This window comes from Varanus komodoensis, unplaced genomic scaffold, assembly GCF_004798865.1.
Source record: "Varanus komodoensis strain SLA01 unplaced genomic scaffold, ASM479886v1 scaffold24, whole genome shotgun sequence".
Taxonomy (NCBI): Eukaryota; Metazoa; Chordata; class Lepidosauria; order Squamata; family Varanidae; genus Varanus; species Varanus komodoensis.
In genome coordinates this window covers 12,757,355-12,773,879 of record NW_025335641.1, presented here as the reverse complement: position 1 = coordinate 12,773,879, position 16,525 = coordinate 12,757,355, and the positions used below count along the sequence as shown (strand labels likewise).

General features: G+C 43.8%; 1 protein-coding gene across 4 annotated transcripts in view; it reads left to right on the top strand.

The window, feature by feature from the left end:
- OLFM3 (olfactomedin 3) overlaps positions 1–15,557 on the top strand; it is a 55,940-nt gene extending 40,383 nt beyond the window's left edge. For all 4 annotated transcript variants that reach the window (XM_044432397.1, XM_044432400.1, XM_044432399.1 and 1 more), the window contains 2 exons: positions 13,342–13,448; positions 14,861–15,557. In XM_044432397.1, coding sequence (XP_044288332.1) covers positions 13,342–13,448; positions 14,861–15,538 — 785 coding nt within the window. In that variant the 3' untranslated portion in view covers positions 15,539–15,557. The remainder of the gene's footprint in view (positions 1–13,341; positions 13,449–14,860) is intronic.
- Positions 15,558–16,525: the final 968 nt, after the last annotated feature.

The window sequence follows — 16,525 nt, the reverse complement described above, 5'->3', positions numbered from 1 at the left end:
ATATATATATATATATATATATATATATGGAGTATTTCTCAATATCGTGCATGTCAGTTTTCCCAGAGGCAATCCACTGAGTCAGAAGTGAAATATGAAGTCTAGATTCAGTTATCCTTTTTAATAATTAATCTCCAACATCTCCATTTGATACCATAAATAGCACAGAGATGATAGGAAAGGAATGGAATTCTCTCCATGAAATCTCTTTGGGGATTCTCTGGTCACTGCAAATAGTTAATCACATGCCATTTCATTGACAAGAACTGCATGAATGCAGAGACCAAAACAAATAAAGAAAATCTCTCAACCCCTCGAATGTAAAGGGTGAATCTCCCCCACTCATTTGCCTGGAATACATCCTATGCTGGTATCGCATGGATTATTTATTTTTTTATTGGATTTCTAGCCCTTCCCATTAGTTTTATGACTTCCTTATTATATTTTATCGCACGCACGCGTGTGTATGTTACAGAACTGGCAGACGAAGCAGCATTCTTGCTAATGCTTGCTTACACATGAGCACTGCCCCCATGGTGCAGTAACTTACATAACAGCCTTCCACCACCTAGTGCTCTCCAGATGTGGTCAACTACAACTCCCATAATCCCCAGCCAGCATGACTATTGGCAGTATTAGCTCAGAACTGTAGGAGTTGAAATCAAGCACATCTGGAGTATGCTTGGTTGGGCTAGGCAGATATCTTTGCTTCTGGGGATGAAAACCTCAAGCAGATGGTAGGCTGCCTGAGCCTTCAGTAAAATTCAGTGTTCGAGCTTGTTCTTCAGTTCCTCCCGCTGTGAAAATGAGGGAGCTGCACAAACCTAGTTAAGTCCCCCAGGGATAGGAGCGCCGTTCAGGAATGGTAGATTCTGCTCTGTATTCTAGCAGGGGCTAGAGAAGATGTTCCCAGGAAATGCTCTGGTTTAGAAGCAGAATGCAGTACAATCGCATTCATACCCTGCATGGCAGGCTCTTAAGACAGAGCTGGCATTTAAACACTTTGCAAAGCTCAGACCCAGTTCCGCCGAATGCCTGCCATCTCCACTGGTGTGGAAAATGTATCCCGGCAGATGGTTTTTATGGCCATAGCTGCACATCCCAAATTATAGCCCTAATAGACATGGGTAGTAGAGACATTTGTCTTACTGACAGTCCTTTGCTATTGAAATGTTGGTAAGAGGCACTTATTAGTACCATGGAAAGAGGCGTTTTCAGCTTGGAAAAGAATCAGAGGAAAAGCCACGTCTGCCCTAATGCGCTCACAGTTACTCGTCTTCGCGGTTCATTTCAGGGGTGACAGAAGGGCAAGGTGGGGGGGGCGCCTTCCTCTCCGCTGATGCCGTCTCCCCTGCCAACATGGTAGCCTTGTCTTTATAGCCTCTCTTCTGGTTTGTTTTCTACAGGAACTGAGAGCAATGATGGAATTGGAATGAACAACCAATTCCTTTACTGCCCTTGGTGGATGTGTTGGGATATACAGTACTTTCCGGTTTGGTGCATTTCCCAGAGGAACGGAGACATCTTCTTCATGACCACCATCATCTTTAACAGTTATCTCCTCTAAGGCATCATCTCAGTAACCTCTAGTAATAGTCCAGTGAGGATGATCCCTATATTTCAAATGAAAGCTGAGGAAATAACAGCTTCTGTAGTTCCAGGGCCACCTCCAGCTCTGAGGGGCTCCTGGACAACATGGCCTCTGGGGAGCCCCTTCAAGACTGAGGTCCTGTTGGTAGGCAGTTCATCCCTCCAGGTACGTGATTTTAGCCCTGTTCTGGACAGGGTTGCACTCCCCCTGAAGGGCAGGGTGCACAGTTTGGGAGTGCTCCTCAAGCCAGAGCTGTCCTTAGAGTTCCAGGTGGCTACTATGGCAAGGAGCACTTTCCTTCAGCTTCAGTGGATTCATCAACTGTGCCCTTACCTGGATGAGCAGGGCCTAGCAATGGCGACCCATGCTCTGGTAACTTCCCAATTGGACTATTGTAATGCTCTCTACGTGGGGCTGCCCTGAAAGACGGGCCGGAAACTTCAGTTGGTTCAGAATAGAGCAGCCAGGACGTTAACAGGGACTGGCAGATATGCACATATAATGCCGGTCCTCTGTCACACTGGCTACCAATTGAAGTCCGAACCCAATTTAAGGTTTTGGTGATGACCAAAAAGCCCTCAACAGCTTAAGACCTAGATAGCTGAAGAAGCGTCTCCTTCCATATGTGCCTGCCTGCCCCTTAAGTTCTGTTTTGGAGGTCCTTCTTCGGGAACCTTCTTTGAAGGAGATTATGAGAGTGGCTATTCAGAGAAGGACCTTCTCGGTGGTGGTGCCCCACTTATGAAATACGTTCCCCATAGAGTTTCACCTGGTGCTGACACTTTATTCTTTTCAGCGCCAGGCCAAACCCTTTTATTTTCCCAGTATTTTAAGGTCTAAATTGTTATTTTAATTGGGATTTTATAGAAGATGATGCTGTGCTTTACTTTCTTTTATTGTAAGACTACCCTGAGACTTTTGGTAATGAGGACGGTATAGAAAAGCATTAAATAAGCAAACAAGCAAGCACAGAGGACACTCTGCTGGCAGTTCTACCTGGCACTGATTGTCTGCCTTAAAAGAGGACTCATCCCCACCAGGCCATCGCAACCATTTTTGCCCTCCTATTGCTCTCAGACTGCCATGGAAGCTGCCCTTCAGCCTCCCTCCCTCCCTCTACAGCTGCTTCCACATTTCCCTGGCCAACTTCCTGCCGGCCATGGACTGCTGCTGCTCACTGCAGTGGCATTTGTCACAGCAGGACAGAAACCAACAGGGGATCTAGCAACGCTCTCCAGGGCACCTACTCTGTCCCAGGAGTTGCTGGGAGGAAAGATACTTCCCCAGACTAAGGCAGTATGCACAAAGGGGCCCTGGAGACCATCTGGACTATGGCCACCTTACTGTGACAGCACTAACTACTGCTTAACAAGCTTTAATGTTGCTTTAATGTTGCAGAGCAACTGCCAGCCCAAGTGGGTGTAACTTGGTGTCCTCCATCAGCAGCGGGTGGGACCCAATGTCTTTCATGGCCCCTTCCAACTCTACTATGATTCTATGATTTTGCATTCAGTGGTGAAGAAACCAGCTGATTTCTAGTCAGTTCATGTCAGTTTTACTTGTATTCACTATTCTGTCCCATTGGGACATCTGTCTGTAATGGAAACTTGCAATTAAACCCATATTTAAATAAGTAGTTGCAGCAGTTTTGCTCTCAAAATACACATAATTTAATGCATTTTCCCTCACTCAAATTCGTAACATGAAAAAAGCCTGGAAAACTCTTGAATCAAATGTATTTATATCTCTCCATGTGTGTTTGCCAATAAGTGCCTATAAAAATAGTATTTTGGCAATTTATTACCTGTGAAGAAGACCTTACAGCTGAAATGCATTTGGCTGGTGTGTTTTACATATAGGAATTCACAGGTTCTGTCTTTGTTGCCACTGATGTTGCTTTTGTTGTTTTTAAGTGAGGTTATAATGTCGGTATAGGGACTTTGCAAATGTATATTTAGAAGCAAAAACAGCACAACTGAGGCTGTTGTGCTCAGCCAGTGAGAAGGCAAGACTCACTGCAGAAGGCAATTGTGCCAGGGAAGGTTGAAGGCAGAGGAGGAAGATCAAATATGAGACAGGTCGACCCCATGAAGGAAGCCACAGCCTTGTTCTTAGAAGAGCTGAGCAGGGCGGTCACGGATAGGGCATTTTGGAGCTCTCTCATTCGTAGAGCGCCACAAGGCAGAAACTTGATGGCATATTGCAACCATGTGAACAACACAAGGATTTTGTGAGTCTAAGTTTGTTTTGTCTGTTTAATATACTGGGGTACAGTCCTATCATCCTGTGGTAGGGGCACGCAAGCCTGCACCCCAAAGGCTCACCTGTGCCCTATTCTAGCTGAGAGGCCCTAGATCAGTGATGGCGAACTTTTTAGAGACCGAGTGCCCAAACTGCAACCCAAAACCCACTTATTTATCGCAACACTGTGCCAACACTGCAATAAACCTGATTACTGAGGTTTTAGTTTAGAAAAAACAACTCATGCAGTAACATCTTTTGTCTTAAAAGAAAAACACAATAACAGAGCTTTCAGTGATACAAACAGCTTTTTATTGAAAGATAAAAGTTTGCATTTGGCGTGCTTTTGCACAATTAATGTGCTGTTTGCGGTTGTATGCATGCTGGTTTGTCAAACCTTGGCTCATACTTTGTTTCAGTTTTCCCTAAGAAAACTCAAAGCTAAAATCGTGTGTTAATAAAAACAAATGTATTAAAACTCACAGCCAGTCCAAGCAAATATTTATCTATTCTTGGCAGTACACTGACCGGCCATGCGAAAGCTCGGATGAGTCGCGGCTAATGAGTCGCGGCTTGTGACATCATCGCCTGGCGCCACTACTCCTTTCCGAGCATGCGCATGGCCCCTATGTGCACTGTTATCCGATGCTCAGCTGCTGGGGCGATGCTGGGGCGACTTGGCTCGCGTGCCGACAGAGAGGGCTCTGTGTACCTGCTGTGGTATGCATGCCATAGGTTCGCCACCACTGCCCTAGATGAATGCTTTTGGCCGTCTAGTGCCGGGAGGAAGGATGTGATGCTAATTGTCTGACCGCAGCCTCCTCCCCTCCCTGCTCCTAGCATTCCCCTCCCTCCACCAGAGGTTCCCTTGTGACGTGGGAGCAGCCAGCACAGTTCTTTCCATGCCAACTGCAAGCAGGTGGGAAAGGGGCTTCCCGCACCTGAAGCTGGGGCTTCAAAGGATCCTTTGGCTTCCCAGAAAATGCCAGGACTCCCTAGGATTCTGCCTTCCATCCCCCAATTTTTCAGTGTTTTGTCTGTTTAAATACCTTTCCTTTGGTGGCTATGTCTGGTCTCCACATGCAGCTGAATAAGGTGGCAGAGCTGAGTTAGACTCTCTTGTCCTGGTGAGTGTTTTGCTTTTATTTCACTTGGAGGGAGCTGTTTTTACATGAGAAGCATTCAGAATAAAGGCCCCCAAGTCATACTCTAAATGAGATGGCCTGCTGCTTCTTCACACCCTGCCTGAGTATTTTGATTAAAGATGAATATTTTAGTGAAAGCCTTGTACAAGCCTTCAAGTTCTTCACCATTTGTCTGACCGATCTCTACAGTTTAAACCAAGGAGTCCTACCATATACCAAAAGATTGGACTTAAAAACTGAGAAGTCTGAACATTATCCTGTCCAATGTACAGAACTGGGAGTTTCAAACATCTCTGAACTGTAATGTCATCAGCAATTGATCCTACCAGTGACAAGAAGATGTAGCTGTTCACTATAATAGCCATATACAAACATTCATTTTGCTTCCTGTATGAATTATTCACAGCTCCTAATGTTTCCTGCTAGAACCCCTGACATCGCTGGGATTTGTTGCCTAATGCTGCACTAAAGAAGGCCAAAGAGGAAGGCTGCTAATACTATTCCTCAGTGTGCAGGTTCAACACAATTGTTGACATTAGCATTAAAGCAAGCTGTCTGTTTGTGTTTGCATTCTGAGCAGAGATGTTTGGCTCAGACATAAGCCTAACTGGTTTCAAATGGGGCCTAAAATTAATTCACCCATAAGCAGAGGTAGGCTGGAAGTGCCTCCCAATATTCACAATCTCAGGCTGTGAGGAAAAGGGGTTACCTCTTACATTTACTATGTTAGGCAGCAAAATCTCTTGTAAATGTGGGCAGATGACTTCCATTTGCAATTAATAGTGGTAGAGGGTTTTCTTCTTTCATCCCCTCCCCACTTAAGAGAAAAATCCTGCTGTTCCCTAAACGGAGTCTAGGTGTCCACAGGATGCTTCAGGTTCCCAGATCCATGACTTAGTGTTCCTTCTGCTGGGCAGCCATGGTTCTCTTCAGTAGACCTTCTGGAAGAACGCTACGCCATGATGTGGTGTCCTTAGGGGAAGAAGAGCTTCTGCTGCTGACTGTTTCACAATTTAGAGCAGGATTCTCATAAGAATTTCATCCTCCTGGTTTTCTTTGCCCTACCCCATCCTGGCAGAAAGATGGCAGAGGAGTCCTTTTGGGAAATTTCAGTACAGCACTGCTGCTAAGTCACATTGATTGGCTTTTCAATGAATACTGTAATGGGAAAAGAAGGTAATTGACTTGGATTACTGGTTGTGTAAGCTCTGAGGAAGAAGTTAATCCTGAGGGAGGATTTCAGACAGAACCAGATGGGGACCTGTCTTTCCTCTGGTACTTTCCTGCTCTGATCATCCAGTTCTTGCCTAACCCATCCATCTGTGCAGAGTCTCTCTCACTGTGTTCCCAAGGTCAATACTTACAGGGGCAGTTGATGCCTGTTATTCTCAGAGTAATTTTCTCTACTGGCAGTTTCCACTGGAGGGCCTTAAGTGGCTCCAAATTGTACAGCCTGATCCATCATGCTTGCCACTCACGCTAAGACATGCTTCAGGGCCTACCTTGTCATTCTGAGGCATTCCCTGCATGCAAATGCAGTGGGGTGCAGCTGTTGGGAGCTGGATGGCCGTAAAGGCTCATTAATCACACACGCTTTCTCTCCTGGTTTTTCCCCCTTGCTTTCCAGCATCTAGCAAGAATGAGCATCCTAGCTTCGTAAATAGCACGATGCTTTCCTACATTTTGCTGTGGAGGAAGCATCTTTGTTAGAGATATCAAGAGAGAAGTCGCCCAAGAGCTTGTCACTTGTCAGCTGAATTGGCAATGCAAGGAGTGTTTTTACTGGGCTGTAGGGTGTGACTAGGCCAAGGGATCTAGGGCCTGGCCCCACAACTGTTGCTCAGCACCCCAAGTGCCCACTCGTGCAAATGTGCAAATTTGTTCTTAGCCTAATTGCGATGCAGCAGGCAATTAAAGAGTCAAACGGTGTGGCATGGTGGTTAAGAGCACGGGATTGGGACTCAACTGATCTGGGTTCTGGACCCTGCTCAGCCGTGGAGACAAATGGGTGACTTTGGGCCGGCCACAGACTCTCAGGCCACTTCATTGGCTTGTAGTTGTGGGGATAAGAACAGAAGAGGAGAATGATGTAAGCCATTCTGAGAACTTCATTTTTTTAAAAAAAAGGATATAAATCTAACAAATAAATAAATAATGTGGGTTGCAGCTAGGGACAGAATTCTTCCCTACCTGCATGCTGCAGCACCCAATTCCCCCACCCCATCCCCTCCCTCAATTGGCAATTGTGTTCATGGGAAGGAAAATGGTTTTTCATTGGTTTGGGATGATCTGGGCTGGCTGCAGGTAACTTCAAGATTATTTTAAAAGATTCCCTGATTGAGGAATTAATTGACTTGGCCTTTGTAAAATTTAAATAAACCCTAGTCATTATATCTAGAGTAAGATCTAGAGCTAAATCAACATATTTATTATTATTATTATTATTATTATTATTATTATATATAACATTTCTATACAGTACCAACTCAGCCTAATGGCTCTACGTGGTCTAACAATGAGGAATAAACAGCAAAAATTGATACAAATAAATAATACATTGCAACAACAATCCATAAAACAATTAACCAAACACTAAGATAAAAGGACAATAAAACTAATAAGTAAAATAAACAAATAAATCTAATAAACAATAATCAGATAAAACCAAATAATCCACAGTGCCTTCATAAAGGATAAAGTAAAATTCAACATTTACAAGAGTTGGAGAACAAAAAGTTCTGAGCCTGACACCTAAAAGGAAAAAGGGTTGGCACCAGGTGCACCTCTCAGGAGACCTGGTTCCATAGGTGGGGCACCACAGCCGAGAAGGCCCTTGTCTTAGTGGCCACCCTTCAGAGGTGGTTCCCAGAGAAGCGCCTCTGATGCTGATCTTAGAGTCCAGGCAGGTGTGCAAGGGAGGAGATGTTTTATGCCTGGGCCCTAAATCGTTCATGCCCAGCAGGACTGGGACTGGGATGCACCTTTCCACACGTGGAAAGAAATCAGATCCAGAAGATGCTCCCACTGGAGGAAGTGGAGATAGGCTGTTCTGCATTCCCCCTTCCTCTTGTGGCCTCCTGTTCTTTCTAAATCACTGCTGCAGAAGGTCTGCTATCTGTGCTATAGCTGACAAAGTCGGCATCCAAGACATGCATCCTTGCCTCTCCTTTTTTGTAGCTACTCTGTAGTGCTCCCCCACGGAGGCCTGGGCTGGATGTGCAGGGCCAGCTGGGGAGTCGACCTGGGATGGGGGCACCTATGGGAGGGGCTGAGTTGCGCATCTTGTGCCCTATATTTGCTGCAATGGCAAATGGGGAGAAAACAGCCAATGGAGGCTGGTGGGGCAGAGGGCTGGTCCACCAAGGATGGGCCAAGTGGTCCTGAGAGAGAGAGCCAAGGGTCCCTGAATGCCCAACAATCAGCAACCAATATCCCAGAAAGAGAAACTGGAGACACACAACATGAAAGTAGAATAGTTCACATAGCCACACAAAATACTCTTGGGGATTTACATTCCCCTCTCCCGGCAGCAATTCCCATTCTGCAGAGAATCAAGTTACTCCAAGGTAAAGCCTGGGAAGGGAAAATCCACGCAGCCATAAAAGCAATTCACATAATATACATTTTAATCAGAGCCACACAGAAAAGCAGGCTTTGGCTCACAGGGGCAAGTTCTGGAAGCATCGAAAAGCTTGACTCATATAGCCATCACAAAGCATTCACTAGGGCCGTTTCACTATTCAGAAGCAGCACAATCCAGCATTCAGATTATGCAGATCTCATAAGAAGCAACAAAGACTGGGCTGCTCAGGAGAGAGCATGGCAACCTTGTGTGTGTCTACAGTCTGTCCCTTTGCTTGTATTAATGATAATTGCAATTATATCCCTCATGAAGCCTTTGCAAAACACAAAGACCCCAGGTCCCATCGCACACAAACACACTCGCACAGCAACGCCAAAGTATTTAGGCACACACAAACCCAAACAAACACACACCCACACAGAGATGGAGAGAGACCCTAGAGGACACACATCCCTACAGAACCTCAAAGCATCTGCACACAGAGCAAAACAAAGAGAAGGAGAGAGAAAAAACCCAAATTATGCACAAGAATACACACGCACACACGCAAATGCACACCCCCTAATGATACAAGGATATCATCCAATGAACTGCAGCAATAAACATTCAAAAGCAAGAGGCTAATCTTACTCACCTAAACAATTGCTTGGTTGACTTGGCTTTCCTAATGTGACACTGCCTTTTTTTTTTAACCAAATGAGACATCTCAGACGACCAGGCTGAATTTCTCAGTAGCAGAGATAAGAACACACCAAGAATGACAGAAGTGTAATAGCTTTATTTGGAAAGACGACTCAACCAATGGTTGCTAACACAAGAAGGAAGGGCTGCTTCCTCCAAAACAGTAAGACAGCAAGTGGGGCAGGATGCCACCCAAAACCCTGGTTAGGAAATGCAGTGCATTAGGCACAATCAACAGGAAAGTGATCTACTCATTCATACTTAAACACACACAACCACTGGTGGGTCAGATAGTGATTTAACACTAGGGAGTTCTAGTGTATGAACATCTGATCTGTACATCTCTCCGTTGCATCACCCAACTTGCTTCAGGAAGACTGGGATTCTTATACCCTCTTGAGAGGAAGAGCATTTAATCAGAGATCTTTCTGTTGCTTTCTTCATAAATGAACACCTATCATCAGTCCAGAATCAGTTCCTCTGAGGAGCCGCCCTTCACAACCCGTTACAGTGCTCCTGTGCCTCTCGAGGGCTTTCTGGGCAGCCATGAACGTTTTTCCAGTGCAGCATCTTCTTCCCCAAGCATAGATCCCCTCCCCACATTATTGTTGGTTCCTTTACTTTGATGATTCAAATGGGTGCCTTCTTTGATGATTCTAATCCTTGTAAGAATTAAACACTGCATGCCTTCATTCTTACCTCACTACACATTTACAATTCAAAGGGGATAAAGAATCATATTGACAAAAACTAATACCAAGAGATTAGGACAAGATCCTCTATAGCAGGCCAGGTTTCTAAAATAATGGCCCCAGGGATCAAGGAGGTTTCACTGAGTGTCTTAGGATACAAGCCCGTTTGGGGCATCAGGATGAGGGGTGCTACCTTCACTTCAGAGCAGAAGGGTACAGACAATGAGCAAAGGACACCAGGCAGCGAGAGATATTTCCCTGCTAATCTGTGCAGGTGCACTCTTAGATTAAAAAGAAATGCAGACAGCTGTGCAAGGGACAAAAAAGTAAATCAAGGGACAAGAAAGCAGCTTTGGTCTGTGACACCAGCCAATGGGCTGGCCAGCATCACCATTCAGGCCCCCATCATGGATGTCAACTCCTTCCTTACAGAGGGAGGGGCTCTTCTCTCATTGGCAGGCTCAGGCAAAAAGCTTGAGCTGAACCACATTGTATTGACTTCCCCCTCTTAACAAGAGCTACTTGGAAGACCTCAGAAATATTTCCACCTCAAGGAAAGGCTCTGGAATGCTCTGAGCATGTGTGCAATGTCACACGTGGTCTGTTTGAGAAAGGAACTTGCCACACCACACATGGTTCTGGCTCGGTTGCCCATCAGCAACTGGCCACAGCAGTCGGAGAAATTAGTGGCATGGCAAAGTCCTTCTTTTTCAAAGGCCGAGGTGTGTGTGCATTGCCAGTGGCAGCATGACACCAGGAGAGCTCTCTTAATGGAGTGGGGAGGCATTTCAAATAGCAACAGGGAATAATTTTCTGGGGGAAAATGACTTTTTATTTTCCTATCTGCCATGGAACCAGGTCTCCCGAGAGGTGTACCAACCCTTTTTCCTTTTAAGTGCCAAGCTAAGAACTTTTTATTCTCCAACTCTTGTAAATGTTGAATTATGCTTTATCCTTTATGAAGGCACTGTGGGTTATTTGGTTTTATTTGATTATTGTTTATTAGATTTATTTATTTTACTTATTAGTTTTATTGTCCTTTTATCTTAGTGTTTGGCTGATCGTTTTATGGATTGTTGTTGCAATGTATTATTTATTTGTATCAGTTTTTGCTGTTTATTCTACGTTGTTGACCATCGAGCGGTTAGGCTGAGTTTGTTCTGTACAGGTGCTGTCTTTTCAAGACCTAAGTTTGGGTAAATGAGAAGGTGGGAAGGCACAGCTTCCCACAATCCTATGCAAATTTAGGCAGAATGCTTGCAACTCCCAAGAAGTTTGGGATTACAGGACATTTTTCCATCTAAATTTGCATAGAATTGTGCCTTGAAGCTATCAAGTTTGTCTTGGAAAATGTGTCAGAATTCAGAACATGAAATGCAAAATCTGAGCTATGGGTCATGTAGAAACTTCAGCCCATGGTCACCTCCCACATTCCCCAAGTCTTCAGCTAGGGCCAGTCATGAAACAGACTCTCTTATTCTCTTTAATTATTCACTGGCTGTGACTGGAACAAAATACAATGAGGGTTGTTTAGTTGTCACCAAAACTAGTGTTTTCTCCTCCCCTTCCTGTCTTCGCTCTGTCTTGTACCTCAAAATGCATACCCATGCTACAGATAGGCAGTCCAAAAGACAAGGAAACTGGCCATGCAATATGGCAGCACACTGTGACATGCAGTTCAAGGACTTGAGTGTTTATTCAGTTCATATGCATTTCCATTAGATCCATTTTTGCTGGCAATGGATTGAATGCCTTAAGGCAGCTTATCAGAGCATTTGTCCCATTATAACTCAATGAAATAGGCTCTGATGATATAGTGCATTCATTACCAGTGACTTAAGGGTAAGAAATGAAGTCATAACTGGGCTGATGCAATCCAAATCACACACTCTATCCTATTTGTCTCTGGCCTGACCTACTTAGCCGTTAGGCTGGATTTCTAAAATTATTTTATATTCCTTGATTTTCTATGCATCTTCATTCATCTGCTCCTCAGGTTGAGTTTTCTCTGTAATCCGCAAAATGCTCAGCCCTATGGAACCTTGCACAATAGAATCCAAGTAACTTTAAGGAAAAGAAGCTGGAGTAAAAAAAAAAAAAAAAAAACCTTGCCTGCAAAGATTATAGATTATTTTTCAATCTGGAGACAGACATTTGAGGGGAGTTCAGTGAGCATTAAGTTTGTCAGAATCTTGCAGGGGGCAGGGCAAGATTTATGATGGTAACAGAAGAGGGGAATTCTTCCGTGTTTCCTTCCCAGGTATGCAAAGGCTTCCCAATTCATCCCTGCAAAGAGGCAAGTTCTTGGAATGTCTCTACAGACATTAGTGGAAGTAGGATTAGCAAGAGGTACGCCATTACTTGGAAACAGAACTTAAATTCAGATATCTAAAATGTAATTGCTTTAGGACTATTCGGGAGTTGAACATAAAATACATGCAATTATCAATGCAGTGTTCCTTCAATAACCCTTTTCTTGCCTGCCGCAGGAATGCTCAGTTTTTCTGATTTCAGGACAATAGCCATTCCGTTCTCCATCCAATGGACCAGAGAAACATGTGCAAATACAGCTACTCACATGTAGGCAGCTTCTAGGATAGCAGTGCAGACTTCCTAGTGAAGGAGCTTGTGCACTCAACTAGAGTACCACCTACAACTAAATGTGCATTCATTTTTATTGTATTGATTGATGATATTTCTACCCTAAGGATCCACAAACAGCAGCAGCTAGCAAGATAAAACCCTAATACATAATTAAATAGCAATCAAGGGAGGTAACACATCAAAGAGTAGCAATTGCAATGTTACAGAGCAACATAGCTAATCAGTCACCAAAAGAGGCTGCATTCCAGTGGTGGGTAAACTAAAGGCAAGATTAGTCTTTGCGGATTGTGCCAAAATACTAACAATGTCTGCATATTTCAGCTTAAAGCTCTTTCCATCAATAACTAAGCTCTAGAAGAGGCAGTTCAACCCTTTAGAATGAATGGAAAGAGTGCAAAAGCCAAGAAAATATCAAACTATTGGTAGCTGAGAGAAAGTGGGGCAAGAGAGCTGGTCAGGTGCTCTGGGGAACCCCAAGTGGACCAGATTTGACCCTCAGATCTGAAGTTCAACACACCTGCAAAAGACCTCTCTCTTTTCCAGTATGTTTCAATTCCATTGTAAGGGTGTTCGAATAACCTAACTCTCATTGAATTAAGCTTAGTGAACTGTCCTCTCCTTTGAATGGGACAAAAAAGAAGAGGAGCACATGAGCCTTTCTTTAATGTCCCTCACCCCGGATTCAGTCTCTTTTCATCCCCACCTAGAGCTAGAAGAAGAAGAATGCAGTTGGCATGTGTGTTCTGGTTTGTAGGGGATTTCCTCAGATTCACTTTGATTTTTTTTGTTTTTTTATACTTTCAGCATGTGGCAAATTGATGAAAATCACTGGACCTATTACAGTCAAGACATCTGGAACCCGCTTCGGAGCTTGGATGACAGATCCATTAGCATCAGAGAAAAATAACCGAGTATGTGGCTTCTATTTTTTCTCCTGGTTGGTCAGTGAACACTGAAATTCTAAATAGAATGAAGGGAGGTATGGAAACATTTCAAACAAATAAATATACAAACATGTGGCATTAGAGCCAGTAAATGGGTATTATATTGAGCCAGTAAATGGCTCCTGCCATATTGGCAACTGTGATATGCAGTGACTTTCCAAGATCTCAGCAAAGGTCTTTACAAAGTTCTTGCATCCTGTGGAACACCAGACTGAAAGCAACCTGAACCTTCTACATGCAGAATATGCAAACCACAACGCTATCATCTTCTCCCAGTAGAACCCAACTGCAAGAGAGCTCTATTTGAAGAGCAGTCCAAAGATGAGTTCTACTCCATTGAAGATTAGTTGAGTTTCCATAAGACCAGCAAATGGCTTCAGGTCTGCCATCCAAAGCGATAGTCCAAAATAAGTCATCAAGGAAGAAGAGGGCCTAGGCTGAAGATGAAAAGTGAGAAGAGTCAGCAATTGTAGCTTTCTTGGCATTGGTGCCAACGCGAAGTACCAGGGTGACCTGCCACACAATGTTGCAGTACATCACATGCTCGTGGCAGGAGTGCTTCTGCCCAGGCTTCCTGCCAGCCAACCTCTCCATCCTCCAGGGCATCAAATGGAGCTGAGTCCATACATTCTACTCTCTTCATCCCAGTTTGTAGTTGAATATCTGGTCCAACTGATATTCAACATTCTGCAGCCTCTTTTTAGGCTTTAATAGGGAAATGGTGCACCCTTTCGTAACAAAGTTTTTTATCTATTATTGCAAACTGCAGGGCTCCCTCTAGCATGCTGAAGCGTCTCTTGTTTCCCAGTGGCCCCATTTCTGTCTGCACTCATCATCTGAGTCCACTATTAAAACCAGCAACACCCCTGGCCAAATAGAGGACAATTCAAGCATTCCTTAAGTCAGGATTGTATGTTGTGGCTGCTAAGGCTCTTACAGGGGTCTCCCATCAATTCTAGATAAGTGGAAAGGATTCTGCTTGTGAGTTTTGTCTTCCTGGGCAACACATCAGGAAAGTCTCCTAAGGGACTATTACTCCAGAATACTAAATAAATTATTTATTTATTGTATTTATACATCCCTTGGGAAATGTATCACTTTGTATTATTTAAACAGGAAAGTGAGAAAACGCCATGTAAGGGTAACATAAATTATGACAGTACTGATACACATACGGGGGGATGGGTCTGGACTAATCCTGAACCCCACACATCATTCTTATCACTGCCTGTGCCAGCCATCCCCAGCCCCATGGGAATTGCAGTCTAGAGTGTCTGGAGGGCACCATAGCAAAGCTTTGTGCATGGTTGGGCAACTTTCCATATTCATAACTGGGCAAGACCAAATAACATGTGGTTTTCTTTTCCTTCTGCATTCAGGTCTGGTACATGGACAGCTACACCAACAACAAAATTGTCCGCGAATACAAATCAATAGCAGATTTCGTCAGCGGAGCTGAGTCAAGGACATACAATCTCCCTTTCAAATGGGCAGGCACCAACCACGTGGTCTACAACGGATCTCTCTACTTCAACAAATACCAGAGCAACATTATAATCAAGTACAGTTTTGACACGGGACGGGTGCTTGCCCAGCGTAGCCTGGAGTATGCAGGCTTCCACAACGTCTACCCATACACCTGGGGTGGCTTCTCAGATATCGACCTGATGGCAGACGAAATCGGCTTGTGGGCCATATACGCAACCAACCAGAATGCAGGCAACATTGTCATCAGCCAGTTGAATCAGGATACCTTAGAAGTGATGAAAAGCTGGAGCACCGGATACCCAAAGAGAAGTGCCGGGGAATCCTTCATGATCTGTGGCACCTTGTACGTCACCAACTCGCACTTAACTGGAGCCAAGGTCTACTATTCCTATTCCACAAAAACCTCCACATATGAATACACAGACATACCCTTTCATAACCAGTACTTTCATATATCCATGCTTGACTACAATGCCAGAGACCGGGCTCTGTATGCCTGGAATAATGGACACCAAGTCCTTTTCAACGTCACTCTTTTTCACATAATTAAGACAGAAGATGACACATAAACCTTGATCCAACATTGATTTTGGCCACCCAAAAGCAGTCATTTGTGCTGAACTCAAAAGCATCCTGCCAGGTTTCTTTTAAGTTCTTTTTTCCAGTAAGAATTGGGGCGGGGGGAGTTTTTTCTACAGTATAATGTATTCCAATATGGCGGAGCCTTTCTTTAAAATGACCTGGTTGGAATTGCGGGTTATCTTTCTTAACTCTACACAAGGCCTGCCATGACTTTGTCATGGATAGCACCAAAATTGATTTCAGTGGCTAAAGACATTGTTTAAAACATTTTTAAAATATTAATGATCTGCCTTATATTAGAGTCAGAGACTAATGGTGGCTTAACTGCATGAATGTCTTTTTCTACCATACATCATTTTTTAAAATAAAAATCTGTCTAATTGCTCAACATCAAAATATGGGACAGTAATCAGAAAGAGAATGTGCATCAATATTCTTTGAGTGTTGTTGTCAGATGCTTTTTTTTCCAAAAACACTGTTCCAGAGTCAAATATTTACAGATTTGATTTCTTTAGAGGTGAAAAAGTAAAATTCCATTGGCTGTTACACAATTTCAGATGCGGTGCTGTACAGTCTGTTTTTAAACCTCTCGCAAGTAATTTCTCAATGATCTGTATTTATATCATTGTGTCCACCATTGTGCAATTGTATCTCTTCACTTCTGTGAAAGTCAACTATTTTTTATAAAATATAATTGCGGTTTAATCACAGGTCTGATTATGGGTCCATTTTGGAATGGTGTGGATACAAAATCCTGCATTCTGCAAGGTCTTCACTTCCACAAATACATAATTTGATCAACCACTTTGCATCGGTTTTGGTCTTGGACTTCCCCCTCATGCCAGAGTTTTCTTTAGAGAAGAATCACTAACATTTCTTTCCTGAACATCCAAAATGAGTGCTTGCCATCAAATGCCATGAAAACCAGAACAGAGGTGCCTTTAAATGTAGGGCTAGGCTTTAAAGTGTTGTCT